The sequence below is a fragment of the Carassius auratus genome, unplaced genomic scaffold (assembly GCF_003368295.1).
Source record: "Carassius auratus strain Wakin unplaced genomic scaffold, ASM336829v1 scaf_tig00037428, whole genome shotgun sequence".
NCBI lineage: Eukaryota > Metazoa > Chordata > Actinopteri > Cypriniformes > Cyprinidae > Carassius > Carassius auratus.
In genome coordinates, this window is record NW_020526378.1 from 44,804 (window position 1) to 72,172 (window position 27,369).

Consider the following 27,369-nt stretch of genomic DNA (forward strand, 5'->3'; position numbering starts at 1 on the left):
GCTCCTAAGTATTACCAAAGACTACAGGAATCGAAAGTGACTTGTATTTCACATATGAAAGGGAAACGGGTTTAAACTAGTAATTAATTAAACTAGAAAACTAGTAATCGCCTTCCCATTTTCCTAAGACCGCCCGCTGTCAGCCAATCCCGCTCTTGATGAACTTGACAGACATCGGCAGTGACCAATAGAAACGCGCGGTTTTGCAGACAAGGGTCGTTCTTCAGAAGTTTATGATGGTCTGCTGACCGGATGGAAAAACTTTCTCCATGAGCTTTTCTCTGTCTCTGTGTGACAACCGGAGTTTGAGTTCTTGGGTCGTTTTTTTTGCGTCCAGGCGCTTTATTTTTGGCCGAGCGCGCGGTAAGTGCGTGATGAAGTGATCGGCGGAGTTTCTCAGGAGTTTGTAGTGAAGAAAGTGAGTCATCATCATCATGGGGAACCGCGGGATGGAGGACCTGATCCCCCTCATCAACAGACTGCAGGACGCCTTCAGCTCCATCGGCCAGAGCTGTCACCTGGAGCTGCCGCAGATCGCGGTGGTGGGCGGCCAGAGCGCCGGGAAGAGCTCGGTGCTGGAGAACTTCGTGGGCAGGTCAGACAGTCACTGCTGGGCAAACACAAAGTCCTTAAATTGTCTCTGGCAAACATTAACGGTCTCCTGCTGAAGTGTTGATGTGATCTTAAAGGGACCGCTCGCTCGAAACTCAACATTAACATTTCATGGTTATTTATTCATGTCCTTACACACCTGTGTTTCTAGGCATCACAAATGAATTAGTTTTTTTTATTTTTTTTTTATTTTTTTTTTCATACAGCTGCACAGTGTTGGGGAAAGTTACTTTGTATTCGGTCGCTATTGCGTTACAAGATCTCGTTACTCCGTTAAAAGTAACAGTTTGGGTCTGTTATAAATGCTGAAGTAAATACTGTAGTGTTTTAAAATCATACTATACTAAAGTATACTGTATATATATAAGCATTTACAACATTACAGCATACTGTAGTATTAACTATAGTGAACTAATAAACTGTAATAAACACTGTAGTATACTTTAGTTTTTATTACAATAAACTGTAGTGTGTTTTAATATAATATAAACTATAGTTGTAGAAAACGTAGTACAGTATTGGTTAAAGTAACTAGTTTATATTAGGTACTTGGGAAAACAAAGTAATAAAGCAACTTAGCAACTTGCTAGTCACTTAAAAATAACTGATCTGATTGCTTAACTCGTATAACTTGTAATGCACTGGTCACCCATCTGGCAAACTCTGAAAGCCTTGAGTGAGTCATGAACTGACTCAGAGTAACAGCTTCCTCTACCTCAAAGACTCGAACAGTGTTTTAGAAACAGACCTCATGAAACAGAGATGGAGAGCTCAGCATGTGCTGACTTGACATCTTCAGGATTCCTGCTAGAGCGACAGGAAGAACACACACACACACACACACACACACACACACTGTCAGTTCAGTTAATGGAGATGAGTCTGGAAAGTGAACTCCTCTCTTGTCTGTCTTTGAGGGTGTGTTTGGCTAATCTCAGTTTTTAGTGTAGTTTGATGAACCAGGAAACAAAGCCATCATTTAATAGACAAATCCAGCCTTCTCTGAGAAACAACTGATCAGATAGACTTAATTCAGTTTTAGTGGAAAACTTCTGTTCGGTGTCTGCTGTACACTTTATTGTATTTTGTTATATTTCTTGTATTAAAGTTGCTGGCATGGCATTAATTCACAAGCAGTCAAAAAGCTGTGTGTGTGTGTGTGTGTGTGTTCAGGGACTTCCTGCCGAGAGGATCGGGCATCGTCACTCGCAGGCCTCTGATTCTGCAGCTGGTGAACAGTAAAGCAGGTAAACTCTCGTTTCTTCCTCTGATCTGTTGAAGACGTGTTCAGACTGAGCTCGGAGTGGAAATGATCATCTGTGGCTTTCATCACATGCTTCAGATGCCTTCCACAGCGCCTCGGAGGATAAATATTCCTTTAATTGAAGGTTTAGTCACTGGCATCTGGAGGGGTAATAGTACACATATTTTTATAGAAAAGTGATAACTACTGAAGCAGAATATTTATGTTAAAGTTAATAAGCTTAACCATTAAAAAAAATAAACTTAACTAAAAAGAAAAGCTTAAAATACTAAGACATTATCAAATTGAAATGAAAAGACATAAATATAGGCAAATGTAAAATATTAATAAAAACTATAAAGAGCACCGATTTTTTTTAAACAAAACATGCATTTGTGTTGACTTGTATGCAAGTTCTTCATCACATATTTCTATATCTAAGATTTAGAACTGAATAAAAATATAAAGATGAAGTAATAAAATAAACTGAACTTTATAAATTAAAAACCACATAATTACTGAAACTTTAATAATAAATGAATGTGTAAATTGTAAAAGTACCCTCTGATTAAATCTCAGTGAGGACTCTTCTGTGGTGTTAGTGATTCTGACACAGTCCGTGTCTGTGATTCTGAACCGGTCTCCGTCTCTGTGTGTGTGTCCAGAATACGCAGAGTTCCTGCACTGTAAGGGCCGTAAGTTCCTGGACTTTGATGAGGTTCGTCAGGAGATCGAGGCCGAGACGGACCGACTCACCGGATCTAATAAAGGAATCTCTCCGGTGCCCATCAACCTGCGTGTGTACTCTCCAAACGGTAACTCAGACCCAAACACACCGGTAGATGATCACACAGTGAAAGACTGCAGCTTTCTCATGAGAGGACAAACCTGCTACAGCTGTGTGCTCTCTCTCTCTCTCTCCATCTCTCTCTCTCTCCATCTCTCTCTCAGTGTTGAACCTGACGCTGATCGATCTGCCCGGGATGACGAAGGTGGCTGTGGGAGACCAGCCGGTGGACATCGAGTACCAGATCCGGTAAGAGCTGTTGCTTTGCTCAGGTACAGGACCCGAGTGAGACACTGACGGCTCTTCTCCGTCTGCCATCAGAGACATGCTGCTGCAGTTCATCTGCAAAGAGAGCTGCCTGATCCTCGCTGTCACGCCGGCCAACTCCGACCTCGCCAACTCTGACGCGCTGAAGATCAGCAAAGAGGTGGACCCTCAGGGTGAGAGATGCACACACACGCACGCATACACACACAGACACACACACACAGACAGACACACATACACACACATACGCACATATATTTCAAATGTTTATTTCTTTTAATTTTTATGATTATGACTGACAACTAAGGAAAATCCCAAATTAAAAGAAAATTAGAATATTGTGAAAAGGTTCAATCCTGAAGACACCTAATGCCACACTCTAATCAGATAATTAACTCAAAACATCTGCAAAGCCTTTAAATGGTCTCTCAGTCTAGTTCTGTAGGCTACACAATCATGGGGAAGACTGCTGACCTGACAGTTGTCCAAAAAAATGACCATTGACACCTTGCACAAGGAGGGCAAGACACAAAAGGTCATTGCTAAAGAGGCTGACTGTTCACAGAGCTCTGTGTCCAAGCACATTAATAGAGAGGCGAAGGGAAGGAAAAGATGTGGTAGAAAGATGCAATAGGGATAACCGCCCCCTGGAGAGGATTGTGAAACAAAACCTATTCAAAAATGTGGGGGAGGTTCACAAAGAGTGGACTGCAGCTGGAGTCAGTGCTTCAAGAACCACTACACACAGACGTATGCAAGACATGGGTTTCAGCTTCACATTCCTTGTGTCAAGACACTCTTGAACAACAGACAGCCTCAGAAGAGTCTCGCTTCAGAAAGGACTGGACTGCTGCTGAGTGGTATCATGGTCCCAGAGTCTGGAGGAAGAGAGGAGAGGCACACAATCCACGTAAATTGAGGTCCAGTGTAAAGTTTCCAGTCCACTGTGTTTTCTGAAGTCAAAGGTCAACACAGCCGTATACCAGGATGTTTTAGAGCACTTCATGCTTCCTGCTGCTGACCAACTTTATGGAGATGCAGATTTCATTTTCCAACAGGACTCTCACCTGCACACAGTGCCAAAGCTACAGTGCCTGGTTTAAGGACCATGGTATCCCTGTTCTTAATTGGCCAGCAAACTCGCCTGACCTTAACCCCAGAGAGAATCTATGGTGTATTGTGAAGAGGAAGATGTGATATACTAGACCCAACAATGCAGAAGAGCTGAAGGCCACTATCAGAGACACCTGGTCTCTCATAACACCTGAGCAGTGCCACAGACTGATCCACTCCATGCCACGCCGCATTGCTGCAGTCATTCAGGGGAAAGGAGCCACAACTAAGTACTGAGTACTGTACATAATCATGCTTCTCATCTTCATACTAGATTTCTAAAAATCCTTTCTTTGTATTGCTCTTAAGTTATATTCTAATTTTCTGAGATACTGAATTTGGGATTTTCATTTGTCGTCAGTTATAATCATCAAAATTAAAAGAAATAAACATTTGAAATATATCAGTCTGTGTGTAATGGATGAATATAATATACAAGTTTCACTTCAGTTCAACCTTTTTCTGATATTCTAATTATTATGACCAGCACCTGTACGTTCACACACACACACACACACACACACACACACACACACACACACTGAGAGAATGTTCCTTCAGAGTTATACTGGTGTCGAAGCACTCTTCATTTGGATGTTATTTAAATGTTACTTCGTGTTTCAGAATGTTTAGAGAACGTTCAAAAGTAATCGTCTCGCACTGTTCACAGATTATAAAATGGAATGTCTGAATAACCTAGAAAAGGTTTTAAAAACGGGACGATTGGAGAACATTCCGAAACCTCTACTGGGAACGTTCTGAGTATTTTTGTTCACTTGGGATGTGATTGAGAAACCAGACGTGCGGTTGACCTTTAACCTTTGCCCTGCAGGTCTGCGCACCATCGGTGTGATCACCAAACTGGATCTGATGGACGAAGGGACGGACGCCAGAGACATCCTGGAGAACAAGCTGCTTCCTCTGCGCAGAGGTGAACCTGGAGACAAACCTCCGCTGATTTCCAACAAACAATGCCAATTTTCTTTTATCTGAACTCAAAGAACTGAAACTGTACTGTAATAAATGTAAATGAATAAATAAAAATTCTAAACAACTAGTAATGTTATCTAAAACATACAAAAACACAAACAGTTCCTTTTTTTTTTTTACTGTATGCCACTGACTTTTTGACCTTTTTGTATGGAAGTAGAGCTCACAATGCACACACACACACACACACACACACACAGATTGTGGTGTTAGAGTTCAGTGACACCGGCGGATGAATACTGTGTGTGTTTGTAGGTTATATTGGTGTGGTGAACCGCAGTCAGAAGGACATCGACGGCAGGAAGGACATCAAAGCTGCACTCGCTGCTGAGCGGAAGTTCTTTCTGTCCCATCCGGCCTACAGACACCTGGCCGAGAGAATGGGCACACCGTACCTGCAGAAGACACTTAACCAGGTACACACACACACACACACACCGTACAGTTCCTTAGCCTCATGACCCCGTCTCAGTGGCGTTCCGTCGACTCTTTCAGCAACTGACGAATCACATCCGTGACACTCTGCCTGCGCTGCGCAGTAAACTGCAGTCTCAGCTGCTGTCGCTGGAGAAGGAGGTGGACGAGTACAAGAACTTCAAACCAGACGATCCAGCGCGCAAAACCAAAGCCCTGCTGCAGTGAGCCCAAACCAGCCTTACATTCTCATGACGTTATCGTCTTACGCTTTTATTAGTGCATCATGTATGAAGTTATAATGAAAGAAGACTTTGTTAGGATGGTGCAGCAGTTCGGCGTGGACTTCGAGAAGCGCATCGAGGGCTCTGGAGATCAGGTGGACACTCTGGAGCTCTCCGGCGGAGCGAGGATCAACCGCATCTTCCACGAGCGCTTCCCGTTCGAGCTCGTTAAGGTACGGTTAGCCTCGTCCACTCACTGACTTTATGCTGGTCATGGATGGGTTTTATGTGTGAATCAATTCATCTTGAAGAATGCAATCAAACCGGCAGCATGTTTTGTAAATAATGACACAATTTATATTTCTAGCTAAGTGATTCCTTTCATTTCACATGAACTGTGTGTGTGTGTGTGTGTGTGTGTGTGTGTAGATGGAGTTTGACGAGAAGGAGCTGAGGAGGGAGATCAGTTACGCCATCAAGAACATTCATGGAGTCAGGCAAGAGAAAACAACAGCCACACAAATCAAGAAACAGAAATAAAAACACCACCGATTCCAAACAGCATTTTACAAAACCAAGATTAAAAAAAAACATTTAAAATGTAGAGGGTAAAAAAAGATAACTATAAATAAAGGATTCATAGTTTGTGTAATATGGCTGGCGCTGTCGTAGTTGTGCACACTGCTTTCTGTTCAGTCGTTCTGTGTGTGTGTGTGTGTGTGTGACCTCAGGACGGGGCTCTTCACCCCGGACATGGCCTTCGAGGCCATTGTGAAAAAGCAGCTGATAAAGCTGAAGGAGCCGTGCCTCAAATGCATTGACCTGGTGATCCAGGAGCTCATCAACACGGTCAGGCAGTGCACGCTGAAGGTAGACGGAGAGAGACGTCAACACGCATGTCCGCACGCTAACATCTGACCCGACTCACTCCGCTAACGGCTCCGCAAAACAAAAACACTCCAATGATGTGTCCTGAGCTGTTTCAGTCTCACCATCCTGTCCACTTCAGTGAGCGAAGACTGAAAACTGATGGACAAACTCAACATTTAACTTATTTTAAGTCATTATTTCAAATTATTTTAAAATTTAACATTTTAAATTTATAAAAAAAAAATTTAATTATATATATATATATATATATATATATATATATATATATATATATATATATATATATTGTTTTTACGCTTTCATGGCATTAGAATATAATTTTTAGCCTTTTAGATAAATAAAGAGCAACAATATATTTTTAAAGATCATCAATATTGAGGCGTTATTATGAATATAATATTTTGGCGTTAAAATCAATGATTCAAAGGTTAAAGTGCTGCGACTGCAAGTAATGACCTGCGTCTCGTTTAGGAAAGAGGAAGTACAGAATGAATGGGTCGTGTGCTTTTCTTTGTTTCTGTTTTCATCCAATCCGTCCGCTTTTTCCCAATATTGTGCCCCCCTCACCCCAAGTAACACTGTCCCATGATCCTCCAGGACGGGGCTCTTTACCCCTGACCTGGCATTTGAGGCCATCGTGAAAAAGCAGATAGTTAAACTGAAGGAGCCGAGCCTCAAGTGTGTGGATCTGGTGGTGTCTGAACTCGCCACGCTCATCCACAAGTGTGCAGAGAAGGTAAAACAAGACCGTTTCTGACTGACAGATCCCGTAACCAATCAGATCCAGTCCTGTAACTAAACCCGCTTTGATTGACAGATCCCGTAACCAATCGGAACCAGTCCTGTAACTAAACCCACTTTGATTGACAGATCCCGTAACCAATCGGAACCAGTCCTGTAACTAAACCCACTTTGATTGACAGATCCTGTAACCAATCAGATCCAGTGAAGTAAATTTCCTCTTAATTTTCATAACCGTGTGTGATATCATTCTTTAAAGAGTTCAGTGTTTGTCTGCGGGGGATAAGCTCAGCTTGTTTGTTTTGTGGTGATTATATTTACTAATCACACTGATATACTAATCACAGTCACATTCACCGTCAGTGTAAAACACACATTGGTTTCAGATTTGCATGCTATCTTACTCCTCCGAGTTTATTTCAGTCTCTATTAAAGTATGTGGGTGACAAAATTATGTCAAGGGATAATCATAATCATTGTGTGTGTTTCTGCTGCAGTTCTCAGTGTGTGTTTGTGTTGTAGTTGAACTCATATCCTCTTTTGAGAGAAGAGACGGAGAGAATCGTCACCACCTACATCAGAGAGAGAGAAAGCAAAACTAAAGACCAGGTGTGTTTCTAAACCTTCCTCTCAAATCTTCAGTACTTATCCTGCTTGATCTGTCCGCTGCTTTTGACACGGTTAACCACCAGATCCTCCTATCAACCCTACTGGCAAAGGGCATCTCAGGAGCCACACTTCAATGGTTTGAGTCTTACCTATCAGGTCCTTCAAAGTATCTTGGAGAGGTGAGGTGTCCAAGTCTCAACATCTAACTACTGGGGTGCCTCAGGGCTCAGTTCTTGGACCACTTCTCTTCTCTGTCTAAATGGCATCATTAGGTTCTGTCATTCAGAAATATGGCCTTTCATACCACTGCTATGCTGATGACACTCAACTCTACCTCTCATTCCATCCTGATGATCAGTCGGTAGCTATTCGCATCTCAGCTTGTCTAACAGACATTTCTTGCTGGATGATGGACCATCACCTTCAGCTTAACCTTGCCAAGACAGAACTGCTTGTGATTCCAGCAAACCCATCGTTTCATCACAATTTCACCATCAAGTTAGGCACATCAACCATAACTCCTTCAAAAACACCCAGAAGCCTTGGAGTTATGATTGATGATCAGCTGACTTTCTCAGACCACACTGCTAAAACTGTCCGATCCTGCAGATTTGCTTTATTCAACATCAAGAAGATCAAGCCCTTTCTTTGGGAACATGCTGCACAACTCCTTGTTCAAGCTCTTGTTCTGTCCAGGCTGGACTATTGCAATGCTCTCTTGGCAGGTCTTCCAGCCAATTCCATCAAACCTTTACAATTAATTCAGAACACGGCAGCAAGATTAATTTTTAATGAGCCAAAGAAGAATACACGTCACATCTCTGTTTATCAATTGTCACTGGCTTCCAGTAGCTGCTCGCATCAAATTCAAGGCATTGATGTTTGCCTACAAAACTACCACTGGCTCTGCACCCATTTACCTAAATTCATTACTTCAGACTTATGTGCCTCTAGAAGCTTGCGTTCTGCAAGTGAACGTCGCTTGATTGTTCATCCCAAAGAAGCACAAATTCACTTTTACTGACTTTTAAATTAAATGTTCCCTTCTGGTGGAATGACCTCCCCAACTCAATCCGAGCAGCTGAGTCCTTAGCCATCTTCAAGAATCGGCTTAAAACACATCTCTTCCATCTTTATTTGACCCTCTAACTTTAACACTCACTATTCTAATTCTATTCTTTAAAAAAAATCTAACTACCTTTCTAATCTTTTTGTATTCTATTTTCTTTTCATTTATTATACAGTTATAAAAAAAGACCTCTAGAAAAAGACACTAGCTTGCTCTATTCTTTTTCTATTCTATCCATTTTCTTTTTATTTATTATATTGTTTAAAATCCCATGCTACGTGTACTGTGTTAAGCTAACTGAGACTTGTTATAGCACTTAAATATCATTGCTCTTTTTGTTGTTTTTGATTGCTTCCACTGTCCTCATCTGTAAGTGGCTTTAGATAAAAGCTTCTGCTAAATGAATAAATGTAAATGTTTCATAGCAGTCATTTTATCAAGAAATGATACCTTCCGGTCATTCCCGATCAGTTGGACCTGATGTTGCATGTTCAAAATGTCCTGATTGCATTTTATTTGCTTTGTATTATTTGGTGAAACCTTGCTATGTATATAGAATAAGAGTTTTATAAAAGCAATAAGCCTCGTGAAGCCGTAGTTTACAGTGAGTTTATATAAGCTAAGGGAGATTTAGGCACTATATATATATATATATATATATATATATATGTGTATATGTGTGTGTTCATTATCTGGTCACACCGCATGTTTGGGGATTATCTGAACATGATGGATCTGTGTTTCAGGTGATGCTGCTGATTGACATCGAGCTCTCCTACATCAACACAAACCACGAGGACTTCATCGGCTTTGCCAAGTGAGTGACCTCTGACCTCTACTGACCTTTGACTCTGATTTCAGTCACACGAGCGTAACTGTAGTGGACACGTGTGTGTGTGTGTGTGTGTTTCAGCGCGCAGCAGCGGAGCGCCGCCGTCACTAAGAAGAGAGCCATGCCCAACCAGGTACAACACACACATTCACAAACTGAGCCGAGAGCTGATTGGTCTGTCCCTGCTGCTCATTATCATATCTCCGCCCCCGTCGGTTCAGGTGATCAGACGCGGTTGGCTCACCATCAACATCAGCATAATGAAGGGCGGATCCAAGGACTACTGGTTCATCCTGACCGCAGAGTCTCTGTCCTGGTACAAGGATGAGGAGGTGTGTGTGTGTGTGTGCAGGAGGGACGTTTATTCCTCACTTTGTGTGAAAGTCAAGCCCATGCCTCTGTGTGTGTTTTCCAGGAGAAAGAGAAGAAGTTCATGCTTCCTCTGGATAACCTGAAGCTCAGAGATGCTGAGAAGGGCTTCATGTCCACCAAACCCACCTTCGCCATCTTCAACACCGAGCAGAGGTGTGTGTCGCTCTGACCCGGTCCCTCACGCTCATCTCTCAGTCTGATGTGGTGCTGTTCTGTGTGTTCAGGAACGTGTATAAAGACCTGCGGCAGATCGAGCTGGCCTGCGACTCTCAGGAGGAGGTGGACAGCTGGAAAGCATCCTTCCTGCGGGCGGGAGTCTATCCTGAGAAAGACCAGGTAACCGTCTCCCCTGAATATCAGCACGAGCACAGATCTAGTGTAAAGCTCACATCCATCGACTCCTGAATCCAGACACAACCTCTTCTCACATGCAGCTCACTGAGTCTCACTTAAGCCTTAAATATATCTCACAGCAGACACGCATGAATTTCACTTGAATCTGTCAAGCTTGTGTAAATCTCATCACAACCTCATCTGAAATAATCTCACTTGATTCTCATCTAAATCTCACTACAAGCACACACAGATCTCCTGTAAACATGAGTGAATCTCCCATCACTCTCACTGATTCTGAATCCCTCCAGAAGATCTGAATCATCTCATAATACCCTCTCAGTGTTGTGAGTCTGAGGTGACGGTCTCGTTGTTTTCTCAGCCGGAGAACGAGGAAGGTGTTCCCGCCGACTCTCTCTCCATGGATCCTCAGCTGGAGCGGCAGGTGGAGACCATCAGGAACCTGGTGGACTCCTACATCGGCATCGTCAACAAGAGCATCCGAGACCTGATGCCCAAGACCATCATGCACCTGATGATCAACAGCGTGAGTGTGGGAGGGGCATGATTCAGTCACACTGATCAGCTGTCAATCACTGAGGATTTGTGGGATACATTTATTATTTACTTAGTTTTTTTCATTCATTTATGTGTTTATTTATTGATTTACTTATTGGTGAGTGGTTTATTTATATCTGTTTCGGGGTTTATCGATTTTGTTTGTTTCTATCTCTCTCTCTGTCCGTCTGCGGTGGAGTTTTGGGGTCTCAGTTTGTTGTTGTGGGGTCAGCGTGCAGTGTTTCCACGAAGCTCTCTCTCAGTCTGATCTGATCTGTGTGTTAGGCGAAGGAGTTCATCTACTCGGAGCTGCTGGCGTTTCTGTACTCGTCTGGTGATCAGAGCAGTCTGATGGAGGAGTCTACTGAACAAGCGCAGCGGCGTGACGAGACGCTCCGCATGTATCACGCTCTCAAAGAGGCGCTGCACATCATCGGAGACATCAGCACCAGCACCGTATCTGTACCTGTGCCTCCACCTGTGGACGACACCTGGATCCAGAATGACCCCAGGTACACACACACACACACACACACATATATATATATATATATACATACATACAGGTAAATATAATGTATAATACCTGTGCAGTTTTAAGAATTTCGAGTGAATGTTTTTATTTTAATATTTGCATTATAAAATGATTTTTGTTAAACACTTGATCTCTTGATTTTAATAAAATAGTAATTACAGAAGTGCATTTTGCCCTTATTTAAGATGTTTAAGTCGTGTGTCTCTCTCTCTGTCAGTCCTCCATCGCAGCGTAAACCATCCTCAGGCTCAGCTCCGCCCCCTGGCCGCCCCCCTGCAGTGCGAGGCCCCACCCCCGGTCCTCCAGCTCCTCCTCCTCTTAACCCCTCCCCTGCATTCGTAGCTCCGCCTGTTCCATTCAGGCCCAGCCCTCCTCCAGTCAGTGCTAATGTGTTTGGGAGTGGCTCACTGGAGGCTCCGCCCCCTCAGGTGCCGTCTCGCCCTGCCCGCGTGCCGCCCGCTCTGCCGCCCGGGATACCCAGGTACGACCAAAACCCTCAAACTCTCTCACACTGCCTGAATTATTCACTGAAACTTGAAACAAATAACCCATTTTACAAAAGAAATCAGCAGTGACATTACAATTCCTACTATTGTAAATGCTTATGAATATTAATTAGATCTTATATCCAGGCCTTTAAGCGAATAAATAGTCATGAGCCACAGATTATTCGTAGTAGGATTCCCTGATTGGCTGGCTAGCAGAAGATGACATCCTTTCATGCATTTCAACAAATCATTTTTCCAACTTGTTGAATGTATTTAATATTCATGAGCCAATAAGTATGATTCATTAAGTTTGTCAGGATGAAAGCACACAAAAAGATATTCATAAAATAGTTGTCAAAGATGTCAAAAAGAAACAACGTCAGCCTCAACCAATCAGATTTGAGAACAGACTTTAAACTGGCTAGTGAAGGAGAAAAGTCTCGTATTTACAGACAAACTTCCAGAGTTTAGGAGCTGCAGCTGAAGAAGCTCGAACACCCTTTGTTTTACAGTGACAACGTGAGAGTTCCTAAAATAGAGCCTTGGGGCACACCGCATGACAAAGATGCCGACGAATAAAAAAACTTCCCAAGTTTATTCTCAACATTTTTAGACTTTTTTTTCCTCTAAATGTAACAACTTTTTTTTTTCTCTGAATTTAATGATACATTTCTTTCAACTTTACATATAATGACTTAAATCTCCCTATGGTTTTATTTATTTTTATTATTGCTTGGCCTTCAACTTCTTGCATAGTTTTATCTTGAATGTTTTGTTTTATATTGAAATTCACGTTCACATTTTTATGTTTTATTTTTATCAGATTGACATTTTATTTAAAGCAAGCATTTTATTTTTGTAGTAAAATGTGTCTATTTCTCATTTTTATAAATGAATGTTTAATCTTTGTTAACTTTAATTGTAAGAGTGCCAGCTGAGTTGCTGGTAATGATCTTCTAGCTGCAGTTTTTGTTAGGTGTATGGAGATGCTCGTCATGTGTCTGTGTTTAGCAGGAGGCCTCCAGCGGCTCCGAACCGGCCCACTATAATCAGACCGTCAGAGCCGTCTCTGCTGGACTGAAGAGGATCCAGAACACAGCAGCTTTAGCAGAGAGCGCCAAAGACAACTACAACACACACACAAGTGTCATAGTTCAAAAAGGGCTACTCATTGCTTCATTGACACATGATATCTGATACTCTTCCGAGCTTTTTTTCCAAGTAGTAGTACTAACAAGACATATAAAGATTGAGTTAAGCATTTCCACATATGTATTATGAGATGATGATTTCAGGGGATTTGTTTGGGAGTAAACGTGTGATTCAGACGTCATATAGTGAAGCACAGGTCTGTTCATTTCACACACGTGTCATTAACACACAATCATGTTTACAGACTAAACCTTGACTGACCGCACTAAAGAAACACTTTATTAACATTCCCAACAAAGACAGCAGACAGTATTGTCAGTTTTATCATTTTGAACACTTATTATAGTATAAACGACACTAACTACAGAAACCTTGTCTTAATACAAACACAGAATACTGTGTTCATTAACACAATGTACTTTGATCTTATTTAATACACTTCTCAATATTTGACCATTTTATTAAGTAATTGTAGAAGTGAGGCTTGTTTTCAGAGAGGTTTATTTCTCGCAGTTAAACCGTCTTGTTCAGCTTCGCTTACTACATTGATTTGGTTCATAGATGTTTAGATAGTTTTAACTCATTAGGGAATGATTTTATATTGTGTATGTCTAACATGAGATCTTTCTTTCATCTGTTCATCGCTCTTCATTTATTGTCTCTGTCGCTCGTTTTGTTTTTCAAGACACTTCGCAAGAACTGCGAACAAAAGCATGCTTAACCAAAATGTAATGATGATTATTATTACCAATAAAAGGTCAATTTGTTTAGCTAAAGATTTTATCTTTTTCTTGGTCTGCAACCCAAATATTTTATTATTAATGAAATGTTATGGTTTTTATCATTTATTTTAGTTTTACATTTTGATTTGTTTTTATAGTAAATTTTTTTTATTTTTTATTTGTAGTGTTTTTTTTATATTTAAATTTATTGTATATTCATGATTTAATTATTAGTTAGCATTTTATTTTAATTTTTATGTTAAAAACTACCTTTTTGGAATACGATGTATTGCCAGGTGAAACAGGATTTTCATATCTATGGATTAATCTAAAGGAAAGTGTTTGCGTTTTAAGATCTCTGTATAAATAAGAGCGTGTAATGTCATCTGATGCAGAAAAAGGCTTTTTTCCTGATTGTACCAAAAGCGCTTAGAAGCATCAGAGGACAGACGCTGCCAGAGACGTCTAGTGGTCAGCTGCAGCTATAGCACATCCACACACCTTGTTGATCCCAGATTCAACACAAAAGAAGAAAACCGTAAACAGTTAAACACCAGAGACGCCGTGTACAAACATACACCCCTTTTATTAGATTTAATGTGTAAAACTCTTTTAAAAAAGCCCACAGCTGTACCGAAGATTGCCTTTGTTGACGATAACAGCACATTTTCCCAAAACAGCATCATCTCACAGGACTAAAAAAAGACAAGACTATGAACATTCAGGCAACATGAATCGGACAGACAGGTGAAGTCCTGCATCCTCGCACCAGATGAAGCGTTCTTCAGCAGTCTCTCATCATCTGGTCTCAGGAGCAGACTCTCCTCCTGTCGTCGAACAGCCGGCGGACGGTGTACACCTGCGTCAGAGCCACGCTCAGCATCACCAACAGGTTCACACAGGACCAGAAGGAGACCCGCCACAGGTTATCCTCCAGCAGGTTCCTGTCACGCGCCTCGAAGGCCCTCAGGACCGTCTGCATCTGACGACTGCGCTCCAGCCGCCGGTGAACCGTCTCCATCGACTCCTGACAGAGAGAGAGAAACAGAGACGGCTCCTTCAGCTTCAGATCTAACTTCTCACCAGCCACCTTAAACACATTTCACACTAAAACAAGCCATTTACAAACTGTCAGGTTTTTCATTGATTAAAACATATGACAAATAGAAAACATTAATATCAGACGAAAAACAAACTAGATCTAAATTTTTTTTTTAATATATAATTTTGTTTGTAATATGTTTATAGTTTAAATAATGCTAAATGTTTTATTTAGGGATGCACGATTCATTGCATACGATTGTCATGCGTGTCTCATCAGAGACACCTAAAAAGATCTAAAGATGCCTCTAAAGATGGTTCTGTGATTAGCAGTAAATGTCCATCAGCTAGAAGTCGTCACTTGCTTGACCTGTCTGCTAGAATAGATGATTAAGTTGTCCAAGCAAGATGTTAAAGTGGAGCAAAGAGTGTCCGTAGCACTGTTCGTGTCCAGAGCTAAAAAAATTTAGAGAGTGCAGGAAGTGGCAAGTGGCATAATGGCATGTGATTCAAAAGAACCGTTACCTGTAGGTGATGGCTGAAGATCAAATTTCCATTCTTTTGATATAAGGAGACCAGTAGCTGCACCCCTCCCAGTCATACGAGGAGCGTGGGAACAAGTGAAACTATGTTGCAATACACAAGATCTGCAGATTTGTGTCATATTTTTGTTTGTTCTTTTTAAATTACATTTTTCACGAATCACTCTGAAGCTCAGAAAGCTTAGACACACAGAGACTTCAAGAATTAGTGTATGAATTTCAACAATGGTGACATGCTTCATGCCGCAAAGCATTCTGGGTGCGATGGATGAGTTTTGCATGATGTACCCAGAACACATTGCAGCATGAAGCACGCCACCATTGTTGAGATTCATGCACTGAACCTTGGTGTTTGTTTGACCAAGGGAAATATATATTTATTAATCCTTGAAATTACCTGGTATAAATTCAGCTGCGTCTCAGGCTGTTGACCCACCGTTGAGTCGCTTTAATAATTAATACTTAACTAACATCACACATAAGCTCGGGGTGAAAACAGGTAACCAGACAACATGTGTGATGATGTGTTACTCATCAGCAAGCAACCAACACCATCAAACCACACGTTCTCTTGCTGTTTGCCATAATAAAGAGTATAGCAGCTAAAGATCAACACTGACAAGTCAAGTGTCAAATTGCAAAACTAAAGCCAACACTTACCACCATTATGGTGACATCAAACCAAACTATTACTTTTAAACAGATATGAACATCTTAACATCTGCTTAAATCTTAATTAGAATGTTAGGTGACAATGTTCTAATAATGTTATTAATAAACATTTTTAGAATGTTCTGGGAACAAAAATAAAACTACCCACTGAAAACATTGTTAGAACCATCATGGTAATGTTCTTAGAACATTGTTAGGTCAAAAAAAATTATAGCTGGAAAGTGCCTCTCCATCTGAAACCAGCTCATGGACATTTACTGCTAATCACAGAACCGGCTTCACTGACAAGACACGCATGACAATCGCATGCGATTAATCGTACAGCCCTAGTTTTATATATATATATATATATATATATATATATATATATATATATATATATATATATATATATATATATATATATATATATATATATATAGTAGAAAACTGAATTAGAGCCAAATTTAAACAAATATTAAATTTAAAACTGAAGCTTGATAATTAGAAATGTTACCTTGGCAAAATTTAATGCATTTAAAAATTAAAATTGAAATGAAAAATGAATGCTAAATAGATGTAATAAAAATGATGAATGCATAAAAAAACAGAAAGAGAAATGTTAATTTAAATATTAATAAATATTATAATAGTATATAATTAATATTAACGCCGCTGAAAGTAAATAAAACTTTGATTAATGTATTGCATTGTGAGATTATTTTAAATTAAATAAACACATTTCCCTCTAATTATTATCCAGTTTTATATGCACATATTTTGCTTAAATTTAGTTTTAATTAACAATAACAACACTGAATTTATCAAAACTGTTTTGGTAATCGAAATCGAGAAAATAATAGAGAAAATAAATACATAGATATTAAATATATCTATATATAGGTATATATATATATAAAAAAAACTAATGAAAATGACAAAAGCACATAAAATGATATTAACAAATAATGTTAATAGAAATATTAATATATACTATGTAGTATAAACAATGCCAAAATAACACCACTTAAAGTCAAAGCCTTTAAGATGTTTTACATTTTGAGATTTTAGTATATCTACTATCTAGTTTGAAGCCCCAAAGACTTGATGTGCAGGTCTTAACAAACTGAGGAACTGAGTTTGTGTTTCTGAGGAAGGCAGACAGCATCCATCCAGAATATCTACACATCCACTCACCTTTATGTCCTCCAGCTTGTACTCTAATAGGTTCTCTGGCTCCCCAAGCCCCGCCCACTCATCATCTGCCCCCGCGTCATTGGCTGAGCTGTCCAGGATGACCTCGAAGAAGACCATCTTCTCAGAGAACCTGCTGAAGCTGTTGTCGAAGCAGATCTGATAGTCTCCCGCCTCCGTGGGCTCCACCCTGAAAACAGCAGACCAATCACACGCGAGTAACCGCAGACCGCCAGAGCTGCAGCCAATCACACGCGAGTAACCGCCGGAGCAGCAGCCAATCACACGCGAGTAAATAATAATTGATACATTTATTCAATTGAGTTTAGAACTAGGATCTGTGAGAAAAACAGTGCCAATTGTGCACTAGCTAATTAATTACCACATTAACGTACAATAGATCAATCCCCAAATGACCTGGTGACTGAGACAGAAGTGAACACTCACATGTGAACGCCGTCCGAGCGACGAAACTCCGACACCAGGTGGATCCCCTGAGGAGAGAGGATGGAGAAATCCACATCCATACCTGCTCCAGCGATCACCTGCACAAACACAGCACAACATATTACTCTGAGCGCCCTAGCAACCACACACAGCACCCTAGCAACCACACACAGCATCATTCACTTAAAAACTGGTATAACATCTGTGGATGCTGTCTGAACGTGTCATCACGGAACTGAGCCAGGATACACCATAAACAAACACCTCACACCCTTCACAGACACACACACACACACACACACAAACTCTGCTACAGCTGGGCTTTCTAACATAACCCCACATGAAAAAATACTACAGTCATGTATAGTAGCCTAAATTGAATTGTATTAAATACTACAGAGTTTTTGAACCATACTATAATAAAATACTTGAATTGTTTTGTTGTGATTATTCTATAGTTGCTGTGGTAATATAACAACTGTAGTAATATAAACAAATTACTTTATACACAGTTCACTACAGTTAATATTACTGTATGCTGTAGCATTTATTAAGTGTTGTAAATACTATACAGTACAATACACTTTACTACAGTATGGTTAAAAACACTATAGTATTTTTCAGTACATTTTGTAATTCTGCAAGTATTATGGGAGTGCTACTTTTGAATGTTCTCTGAACGTTCGAAAAATGTTAGAGTAACGTTCGAAATGTTTCAGGAACTGAACGCTCAATGAGTGATGTAGGAATCGTTTTGAAAACCAAGCCACTCTTCTTGAGCGTCCTCACGCCGTTACCGGGAGGATGTGTGCTCGTAACGCTCTCCGTTCGCTGTGTGTGTTCGTAACGTCGTTACCTGGTACTCGACCTCGAAGCTGCCGTTCTGAACGGTGCTCTGGTAGAAGCACTCTTTACTGGCAGCTGGCAGCAGGAACGTGAACTCGCTGTCCGCGGGACTGAACGCGCTGACGGAGAACACAAACAACGCGACGCATCCCAGCAGAGACACGCCATCCATGCTGTAACGCGCAGAAAGAGCCTCTTTGAACGGCGTGTGTAACTCCGTTAAACGCCTCCGTCCAGCGACGGACGTGTTCCGCTTCCGTAGCTCAACTTTCGCTGCGGCGCTCAGCCAATCAGAGCACACCGAGTGTCCGCGCTGCAGCCAATCAGCGCACAGTACGCGTGTTACACATCAGACCAGTTTGAAACCGTGTGCACCGATGTTACGGTTTCCGGTTTGAACGACATCATCATAGAAAAGGTGTGCAACGGGGATTGAGATGTTTTCTCTTGTTCGGTGGGTGTGTCAAACAGTTCAGCCCAATCAGCATGTTTATAAAGCACGCGGTGTTAAAGAGACAGATGCACTACGTAATCAACATCACTTCACAAGAGCATTGTTTGCACATATTGTTTTGTCAGAGCTGAACGCATCCCAGGTCAAAGACACATGAAATACTCTGAAGCGTGAAGCAATTATCGACAAGACACTTTATAGATGTAAGGATATGAAAATCTATAAACTTATATGAGATACCATGTATAACTAGATTTAAACCGGGATAATATAAGCTATAATTACTTGATACTCACAGTCACATCTCTAAAGAGTAATTCATTCAGAGCATCAGGGGATCTTGTGTAGTGCGCTGATAGGATGTCATATCGCTAGATGGCAGCACAACCAAACCAGACTCCTGCTGGTGTGTGTGTGTGTGTGTGTGTGTGTGTGTGTGAGAGAGAGAGAGAGAGAGAGAGAGATTTGATCAACATCTGTAGTGGATCAAAACCTTTCATCAAAGTTGTCCTGAAACCAAAATGCGTTCTTGTCTCTGATTAACTTTTTTCTAATCCACTTCAGATGTTGACTACTGTCAATAAAATGACAGACAATTCGTTGAATTATTATTATTATTATTATTATAATTATTGCTACAACTATTATTATTGTCATTATGTAAGCATCATTATATTGCTCATGCTTGTCTTTATTATAGCAGTTTTTTCAACTGCTTACTCATAATATTTACTTGTCAAACTATTTCTGAAGGCACACACCAAATCTGCAAAACCATACACCTTCTCTCAGCCATCGGCTCTGATTTTAGTGTGTTTTTTGTTTTTTTTTAAACAGCACTCAGTTTTTGATGTAAGACACTAAAATCAAAGGTGTTTGCAACTGTTTGCTATTGAGATGTGCTTCATTTTGCAAGAGATTTTCATTTTGTGTGTGCAATTCTTAGATTTGTGTGTAAGCAGTTGAAAAAAAAAACATAAAGAGTATTCTACAGCATACACATAAAAGCTTCAACTGCAAATGAAACTACCGGTACACAAAAACAAATAAGTGCAGGTGTACAGTGTACAGTACAGGCGTCGCTGTGAGGGAGGGGAGAAAACCCTGGGAAATGTGATTGAAAACACTAAACTGAGCTGGTGAACTCTGAACACACACAGAGCGAGTGAAAATACAGATTCAGAGCTGAGCAGAGATCAGACGCTGGTCCGCTTTCATGAGTGCAGGTGTGTGAGAGTGTGTGTGCAGAGATGATTCACGGTCAGTGCAGACGCGCATCATGAGAGACGCCGACGGCTTCCTGCCTCACTGCAGATCACAGACCTGTGTGTGTGTGTGTGTGTGTGTGCGTGGGTTTATATAGGTGCATGAATGCACTAGTCTCTAGGTCATCAGATAAGCGAGAGCACCTGTGGTCACCTCTCTTGGTGTATGCTTTTTCCGGATGACTATATATTTGTGCAGTTCTTGATGCATCGTCTGCACGCACACTAACACAAACGTAACAGGATTTCAGGACTGCAGTGAGGAAACTTCAAACAAACCTGTTTAACATTTCATCACACATTTACAGAAATGAAATTACATAACATCAGTTACTTCCCCTTTCATACTTTACTAGCTGTCATTTGATATTATAACTAAGACATTGTTACTTTTCATGTAAAGTAACAGTTATGTAACATTTTTTTAAGTAGAACATTGTTACAATTTAAGTTACTTTTTATGAAATTAGCACAATATTGTTACTTTAGGAACCTAATATTCTTAGGGATACTTTTATTCAATAATTGGGATTTTGTTACTTTAATTAACAATAATTCTAAAAGTATTTTTAGAATATAAGAACAATATTGTTACATTAAGAAAAAAGAAAAAAAGTGACTTTTTTATAATAAGTTGGATATTATGATGTAAAAAAGTTACTTTTTATGGAATAAGCACAACATTGTTACTTTAATAATTATAAAAACGTTAGTTTTTATTTAATTGGATATTGCTACTTTTCAGCAACATAATAAAAGTCACTTTTTAAAGTGCAAGTAGGATATTATTTTTATAAAAAGTTACTTTTCTATTCATATAACAAAATATTGTTAATTTAAACAACTACAATTTTTTTTTGTTAGTCAACAAGTATGACTGCTACATTTTAAGTAATAAAAAGCTATTTTTCATGACAGCACAACATTGTTACTTTAAGTCCCTTTCTATGAGATTACACAGTATTGTTTTAAGCAGTAATATCTTAATAATAAACAGTTACATTTTATGTGTTAAGTAGGATAATATTACTTTATAAGTAACAATAATAAAAAGTTACTTTGTATGCAGTAAGAAAGATATTGTCACTTTTTTATAACAATGACATAAAGAACAAAAGAACAAAACAAAAGTTTTCAGAAGACAGACGTAAATATGTAGTGACAGATATATATCATCTTACAGCCGAAACTTCCTTATTTTAGTTTCTTGAACCCCTCCCTAGTTCTCTCTCTCTCTCTCCGTGTGTGTGTGTTTGTTTGTGTGTGTGTGTGCGTGTGTGTGTCTCTCTCTCTGTCTCTCTCTCTCTCTCTCTCCGTGTGTGTGTGTGTGTGTGTGTCTCTCTCTCTCTCCCTCCTTCTCTCTCTCTCTCTCTCTCTCTGTCTCTCTCTCTCCGTGTGTGTGTGTGTGTGTGTGTGTGTCTCTCTCTCTCCCTCCTTCTCTCTCTCTCTCTCTCTCTCTCTCTCTGTCTCTCTCTCTCTCGCTCTGTCTCTGAGACACACACCCTTCCTCTCTCAGCAGTGGGCGGTCATCTCTCTCTCTCTGTGTCTGTGTCTGTGTCTCAGTGAGGCTCAGGGTCAGAGGATGTCAGGTCTCTCTTAGCAGCTCAGATGATGTGCTAGCGGTGAGGATGGACTCCCACACACTGCAGTGAAGGCAGGTTTGGCGTCTGAAGCTGTGAGGTCAGTCGTACAGGAGCAGCATCATGGTGGACACAGCTGAGAGTGTGAATAAAGACATGAAGGTGTTTGTGGTGGACAGCCAGGCGCTCGCGCCCCCCGGTGTCTGTGAGGAGGGACGGCCCGGCGCTCTTCATCATCTACCTGCTGCTGGCCGTGGCTCTGCTGGGGGTCTTCATCGAGGCTGGCTTCATCTGGCATCTGTACAGCAGGTCCACGGTGAGTCCTCGTGCACGTGCTCCTCATCAGTTACTACTGTACGTCTGCTCAGATAACACTCATGTTAGAGCAAAATACTCTGCTTTTCATTTGCTAAATGTTTGCACTTTTGCACATGCACACATACAGAAAAACTAAAACAAGAAAGGATGCAAACCTGGTTAGAAAACAGAAAATCTGCCAGTCTTCAATTATGCCCAAATATATCCAAATGCAAAACTTCATAAAAGTACATCTGACAATAATTTAAATTAAAATCTAAACACAGCTTTACGTGTCTATACAACAATTATCAGAGAAAAGTATATAGGACCATTAAATTCCTTCAAAATACAGAATATTAATGAAGCAATGTTATTGAATAAAAATATAGTGCATTCATTTACATTTAGTCATTTAGTCGACACTTTTATCCAAAGCTACAGTACTTACAGACGAGGACAATAGAAGCAGTCAGGTCAACAAAAAAGCAATGATATGCAAGGACTATAATAAGTCTCAGTTAGAACATATATGTGTGTGTGTGTGTGTGTGTGTGTGTGAGTGTGTGTTTCCTGTGAGGGTTAGGGTTAGGTGTAGGGTCATAGAATATACAGTTTGTACAGTATAAAAACCATTACGCCTATGGGATGAACACACTTTACACAAAAACAAACGTGTGTATGTGTGTGTGTATGTGTGTGTGTGTGTGTGTGTGTGTGTGTGTGTGTGTGTGTGTGTGTGTGTGTGTGTGTGTGTGTGAGTGTGTATGTGTGTGTGTGTGTGTGTGTGTGTGTGAGTGAGTGTGTGTGTGAGAGAGTGTGTGAGTGTGAAGAAAGAAACACGTGGAACAACATTAGTGTAAGTAATCTTTGACCAGTTTTGAGCCCCGAGGATCACAAGTGTGACCCTTAAAACGGAGATGAACACATGACATGAAGTCTCCTTCAACATCTAGAGTCCTGAGTGTGTACACGAGCTCCAGAAGAGCACAGAGATCCCTGATGACGGACTGAAGATGGAGATGCTCTCGTGCTGCTGACTGATCTGGTCTGAAGGGACGCGTGTACTTCACAGTGCTTCTAATCTTTTCTGTGATCATAGAGTGTGTCTCAGATAATACAAGAGCTCATGAAACACGCGTGTGCAATGACTACAGACATCACTTCCTCTTACACTGCAGGGAATGCTCCCATCTTTCTCTGTTTGGGTGCTGCCAAACGTCTCACAATCTCACTCTGCGTTGTCTTCTTTGACCCCTGATCAGAGGAATCAGCGTCTTCTGTTAAATAAGGCACTCCTCTGCTGTTCTAGAGTCAGTAATGACTGGATAACCCATCTTTTGGTCAGTGGCAGGTCTAGTTCACCAGTAGCCCTGAGGTTTTCCAAGTGCTGAGGGTTTGAATCATTGGGTAACTAGCCCAGATTGCTAACCGCTAGGTTGCACAACCCCCACAGATTATTGCTGATGGTTTTGGATCACTGTGTAGATTTCCTGTAAACATATATAAGGGTTTGCACACTCACACCCAGGTCAGACACATAAGCCACTGTGACATTTTCAAAACCCAAAAAAAAAAAACACCAACCTTATACAGTCATAACACGCAGTAAAGGGCATTGGAAATACAGGTTTCAGCTCCATGTACTGAAATCAGTTGGTGTTCATTCTGGTAAAGAGCGTAATATCCTCCATCAAAACTAATTACAGTGTGTTACGGTCCTGGAAAAGACTTAAGTGCATGAACTGGAGGACTATTACTTTCCATACATCCTTACTGATCTTATAGGACTGGGAGGCTTTTAATAAAAGAATTGAAAACAACAGTGGGGAATCAATTCTTGGAATCAAATCTCACTGAATCGGGAACCAGGAATCAGAATCGGACTTGATCCCAAAAATGTTGGTATTGAACAGCCTTCTACTCCAGGACATAAACCACTATGTAAAGCACTAAGTAATTTATACACGTACACTAGCAACACTCAAATGCATTGCTTTTCAAAGTATAATCCATTTGATAGCACACATGAACACAGGCATCTCTTTGTTGTTGATTTTCCGTCTCTTGCGTTTGGCTTTCTTCCAGTGCTGCCACCTCGTGGAACAACTGATTAGTGCAAAGCAAATTCAGTGCACATGTGTGATCTGTGTGTGCGAAGTATGCGTCTTTACAAATGTATGTGGTTACAAACGGTGACAAAATTAGCATCACGCACACTGTAGATACAGAATTTAACCGAAGTTGGACTTGATGTTCCTTTTCTGACACGCAGGATGTTCGACATCATTTGCATGTTTCCAAACAGCCGTTCATTCATTCGTTACGATGTTTATAAAACTCTGATTCCAAAAAGATTGAATTCTGAGGCGTTGGGAATCGAGACTCTCTTCCACAGATTGGAATCAGTCCCATCAAGAAGCACTCATTAATTCAACAAATGTTCGCTAAAAGTGTTAAGAAGTCTGATTCGTTTCCACGAAAATGTTCTTTCGGATAGATATCTCTAATGAACTAGTTTAAAAAAAAAACATTCAGAGGTTATTTATTACTTTTCTTCCAGCCAATGATAATTCTGAAAGAAAATGTCTTGAGCACAGATCAGTGGTGCATCTGGGGAAAGGTTCCTTCAATCTTAAAAACAAGTATCAAAAAAGAGTTGAAAACAACAATGGGAATCGATTCTCAATTCAAGACTCGATTCCAAACATTTCAGTAAATGTCAAGTGAAAAACATCAAATATTTTCTTTCTTTTCTCTTTCTAGCCAACATCAGATGTCCAGATACTAGAATATAGTAAAGTGAGTATATTTTTTACACAAGTGCGTACATGAACGTGTGTTTGTCTATCGTATTAACGCTGCTGTAAATATTTATCCGCAGGGAGAGAAGTCCTCGTTTCCCAGAAGCTCTCATGGTTGGTAAACACACACACACACACACCGTCACTGAAGTGCTGCTCTTCACAATGTGTTCAGTGTTCATTCGGCTTGTTTTCTCAACAGATTTTAATGAGGTCTCGCCTGCAAAGCCTCCCAAAGCTGAGAGCAAACCTGCAGCATTTCTGCAAAGTACGTAAACACCTTCCACACACAGCCGAGTAGTTTTCTTCATATGCATCAGCCATTATATTTCTAAAAGTAGATTTAAAAGTGGTTCCTGCATGACGTGTGTGTGTGTGTGTGTGTGTGTGTGTGTAGTCGCCTCGCCCGTGTCCGGTGGGAACGGCGTCCTGCACTGGAGGGCCGACAGCTTCCCCGTCTTCATGAGGGGTCTGCAGTACAAGAACAACAGCCTGTACGTCCAGCAGGACGGCTACTATTACATCTTCTCCAAGATCTCTCACATGGAGAACTGCAGCTTCTTCAAGCACCAGGTGATGCAGTGGACAGAGAGGTACAGCTCCAAGGCCATCGAGCTGATGCAGAGCTCCAGGTACTCCACAGCACACACAGATCTCCTCAGACCACAGCCGCAAGAGTAAAGCTCATCGTGTCTCTTCTGTAGGTTCATCTGCGTGCCCAGTAAATCCCAGTGGAGGGGCAACAGCTACCTGGGAGGCGTCTTCCAGCTGTTTGAAGGAGACAGTGTGTTCGTGAAGGTCAATAACAGCTCGCTGGTGTATGGAGAAGTCTACGAGAACTTCTTTGGGGCCTTCATGGTCTAATTACTGACATACTGCTGTGAGAAAATCACACACGGGTTCTCATTCCAGTTTATAGAGTATATGTTACATGTTTGATCAATCTTTGCAATATTAGAATTGTGCTTTTTTTATTTTTTTGACTTCTCAGGTGAATAAAATATATTTGAATTCTGACCGACAGATCAAATGCTATTTCTCCTTTAATCATGTAATCATGTTTTATTTTTATTCTTACTCTTATTTAAGAAAACATGTTTCAGACAATTTTTGTTATCCATATTTTATCTATTATAAGATGAATATATATGTATGATTATAAACCATAGGCTCTCCAGTGTATAATACATAATAACACTTCCTCCGGTGAAAAAGTGCTTCTCCTGTTTTCTCTCAACATCAACATCCAGACACGTATTAGTTTAGATCTGTTTAAACGCTGCTGGATCTGTGCAGATTTCTCTCCTGATTCAGACCAGAACAGTTTTGGCAGAAGTGTTATTATGAATTACGGACTCATATTTTCATATTTGGATGTGTTTCATCTTTTGTCTTCTCCAGATGTGAACTGATGGACTGGAGTGCTGTTGATGATTGTGATGTTTTTATCAGCTGTTTGGTTCTCATTCACTGTAATGTTAAGTTTAAATGTATGGCTGAACTCCTCCTTTAAGTGCGTTCAACGTGCACTTGAATCGATCAAACGTTCAGCTGTGCGTTCAGCTTCTGGCGAGGAGTGGGGGTGTGACATTATTTGTTGTTATTTATAAAAGTGCATACTGTAATGTCATATTGATTAAATGTAAATCATAATAATAAAATATTGCATTGTCAGAGTCTTCTCTTGCGAGTCACAAGAGTCTTGCTCAACGACGGGTATCTTCCTCTCTTCCATCTCTCGGTTCAGCCTCAGTGTGCTTCACAGATAGAGACAGAGAGATGGAGGGAAGCACAGATAAGCAGGAGATGTGTGGGGACAGGCAGGATGTGGCGGTGCGCGCTGGAATAAGACCGAGCACAGGAACAAACGGGTTTTTTGGAGGGGGGGCAGCGGTTGTTTTTTCCTGACTCAGCGCATTTCTGCATTCACAACGGAAGTTTCCAAAAAAACCTGCAGGCGCCCACAAACGAATGGCTGTGTAGTTTCTTTTCGATTTTCTTTCCGCGTTCAGATAGAAAGTAGATAATCCCTGCTAATGTATTCTGCCCACATTTGTGAGTCAAGCTGATGTTACTCTGTGACCCACAGGTCAGATTGGGGGGGTCTTGTTTGGCTGGTGTGTGAGGGTCCATTCGCCCCCACTGGCAGATACTGGTATTACAAAAGAACTGAGTTTCTCAATAGCTTTGGCTAATTTTCCTCCATAAAATAATACATTTCCTGTTCACACCAAATGTGAATTTCTAATTCATTTAAGCAAACTGCTCATGCAAAAGAGTAAATCCACCTGTCTAC

The 27,369-nt window shown here is 40.7% G+C and overlaps 3 protein-coding genes across 7 annotated transcripts; 2 read left to right on the forward strand and 1 right to left on the reverse strand.

Annotated features, from left to right (window-relative positions):
* Positions 1-221: 221 nt before the first annotated feature.
* LOC113083123 (dynamin-2-like) lies at positions 222-14,006 on the forward strand. Of its 5 annotated transcripts, XM_026254389.1 has the most exons (22): positions 226-360; positions 392-595; positions 1,786-1,859; positions 2,521-2,670; positions 2,807-2,891; positions 2,964-3,082; positions 4,855-4,953; positions 5,268-5,428; positions 5,508-5,650; positions 5,748-5,883; positions 6,080-6,147; positions 6,382-6,520; positions 7,805-7,891; positions 9,707-9,777; positions 9,874-9,925; positions 10,014-10,124; positions 10,208-10,317; positions 10,389-10,500; positions 10,880-11,044; positions 11,341-11,567; positions 11,808-12,071; positions 13,090-14,006. In XM_026254389.1, the coding sequence occupies exons 2-22, from the start codon at positions 435-437 to the stop codon at positions 13,157-13,159; spliced, it is 2,604 nt and encodes an 867-aa protein (XP_026110174.1). In that variant the 5' UTR covers positions 226-360; positions 392-434; the 3' UTR covers positions 13,160-14,006. The 5 variants fall into 5 exon arrangements, with proteins under 5 accessions (XP_026110175.1, XP_026110178.1, XP_026110173.1 ...); XM_026254390.1 differs by lacking the exon at positions 6,382-6,520 and adding an exon at positions 7,139-7,277 and having other exon boundaries at positions 222-595; XM_026254393.1 differs by lacking the exon at positions 6,382-6,520 and adding an exon at positions 7,139-7,277 and having other exon boundaries at positions 223-595; positions 13,093-14,006.
* Positions 14,007-14,519: 513 nt separating this feature from the next.
* On the reverse strand, positions 14,520-18,969 carry LOC113083124 (transmembrane emp24 domain-containing protein 1-like). Its single transcript, XM_026254394.1, has 4 exons — positions 18,684-18,969; positions 17,828-17,925; positions 17,384-17,570; positions 14,520-14,979 (listed from the first exon to the last, which is right to left on the reverse strand). The coding sequence occupies exons 1-4, from the start codon at positions 18,843-18,845 to the stop codon at positions 14,761-14,763; spliced, it is 666 nt and encodes a 221-aa protein (XP_026110179.1). The 5' UTR covers positions 18,846-18,969; the 3' UTR covers positions 14,520-14,760.
* Positions 18,970-19,502: 533 nt separating this feature from the next.
* On the forward strand, positions 19,503-26,749 carry LOC113083121 (lymphotoxin-alpha-like). Its single transcript, XM_026254383.1, has 7 exons — positions 19,503-19,533; positions 22,152-22,288; positions 25,036-25,071; positions 25,154-25,187; positions 25,276-25,341; positions 25,471-25,705; positions 25,778-26,749. The coding sequence occupies exons 1-7, from the start codon at positions 19,503-19,505 to the stop codon at positions 25,935-25,937; spliced, it is 699 nt and encodes a 232-aa protein (XP_026110168.1). The 3' UTR covers positions 25,938-26,749.
* The last annotated feature ends 620 nt before the right edge of the window (positions 26,750-27,369 follow it).

Coding starts and splice junctions, on each gene's coding strand:
- LOC113083123 (XM_026254390.1), top strand. CDS start 435: ATGGGGAACCGCGGGATGGAGGACCTGATCCCCCTCATCAACAGACTG. Junction 5,884..6,079: donor TCCCGTTCGAGCTCGTTAAG/GTACGGTTAGCC, acceptor GTGTGTGTGTAG/ATGGAGTTTGACGAGAAGGA. Junction 9,926..10,013: donor AGAGAGCCATGCCCAACCAG/GTACAACACACA, acceptor CCGTCGGTTCAG/GTGATCAGACGCGGTTGGCT.
- LOC113083124 (XM_026254394.1), bottom strand. CDS start 18,845: ATGGATGGCGTGTCTCTGCTGGGATGCGTCGCGTTGTTTGTGTTCTCC. Junction 17,926..18,683: donor GCTTCGAGGTCGAGTACCAG/GTAACGACGTTA, acceptor GTGTTTGTGCAG/GTGATCGCTGGAGCAGGTAT. Junction 17,571..17,827: donor CGCTCGGACGGCGTTCACAT/GTGAGTGTTCAC, acceptor TGCTGTTTTCAG/GGTGGAGCCCACGGAGGCGG.
- LOC113083121 (XM_026254383.1), top strand. CDS start 19,503: ATGGCAGCACAACCAAACCAGACTCCTGCTG. Junction 19,534..22,151: donor ACCAAACCAGACTCCTGCTG/GTGTGTGTGTGT, acceptor TGTGGTGGACAG/CCAGGCGCTCGCGCCCCCCG. Junction 25,072..25,153: donor AGATACTAGAATATAGTAAA/GTGAGTATATTT, acceptor ATTTATCCGCAG/GGAGAGAAGTCCTCGTTTCC.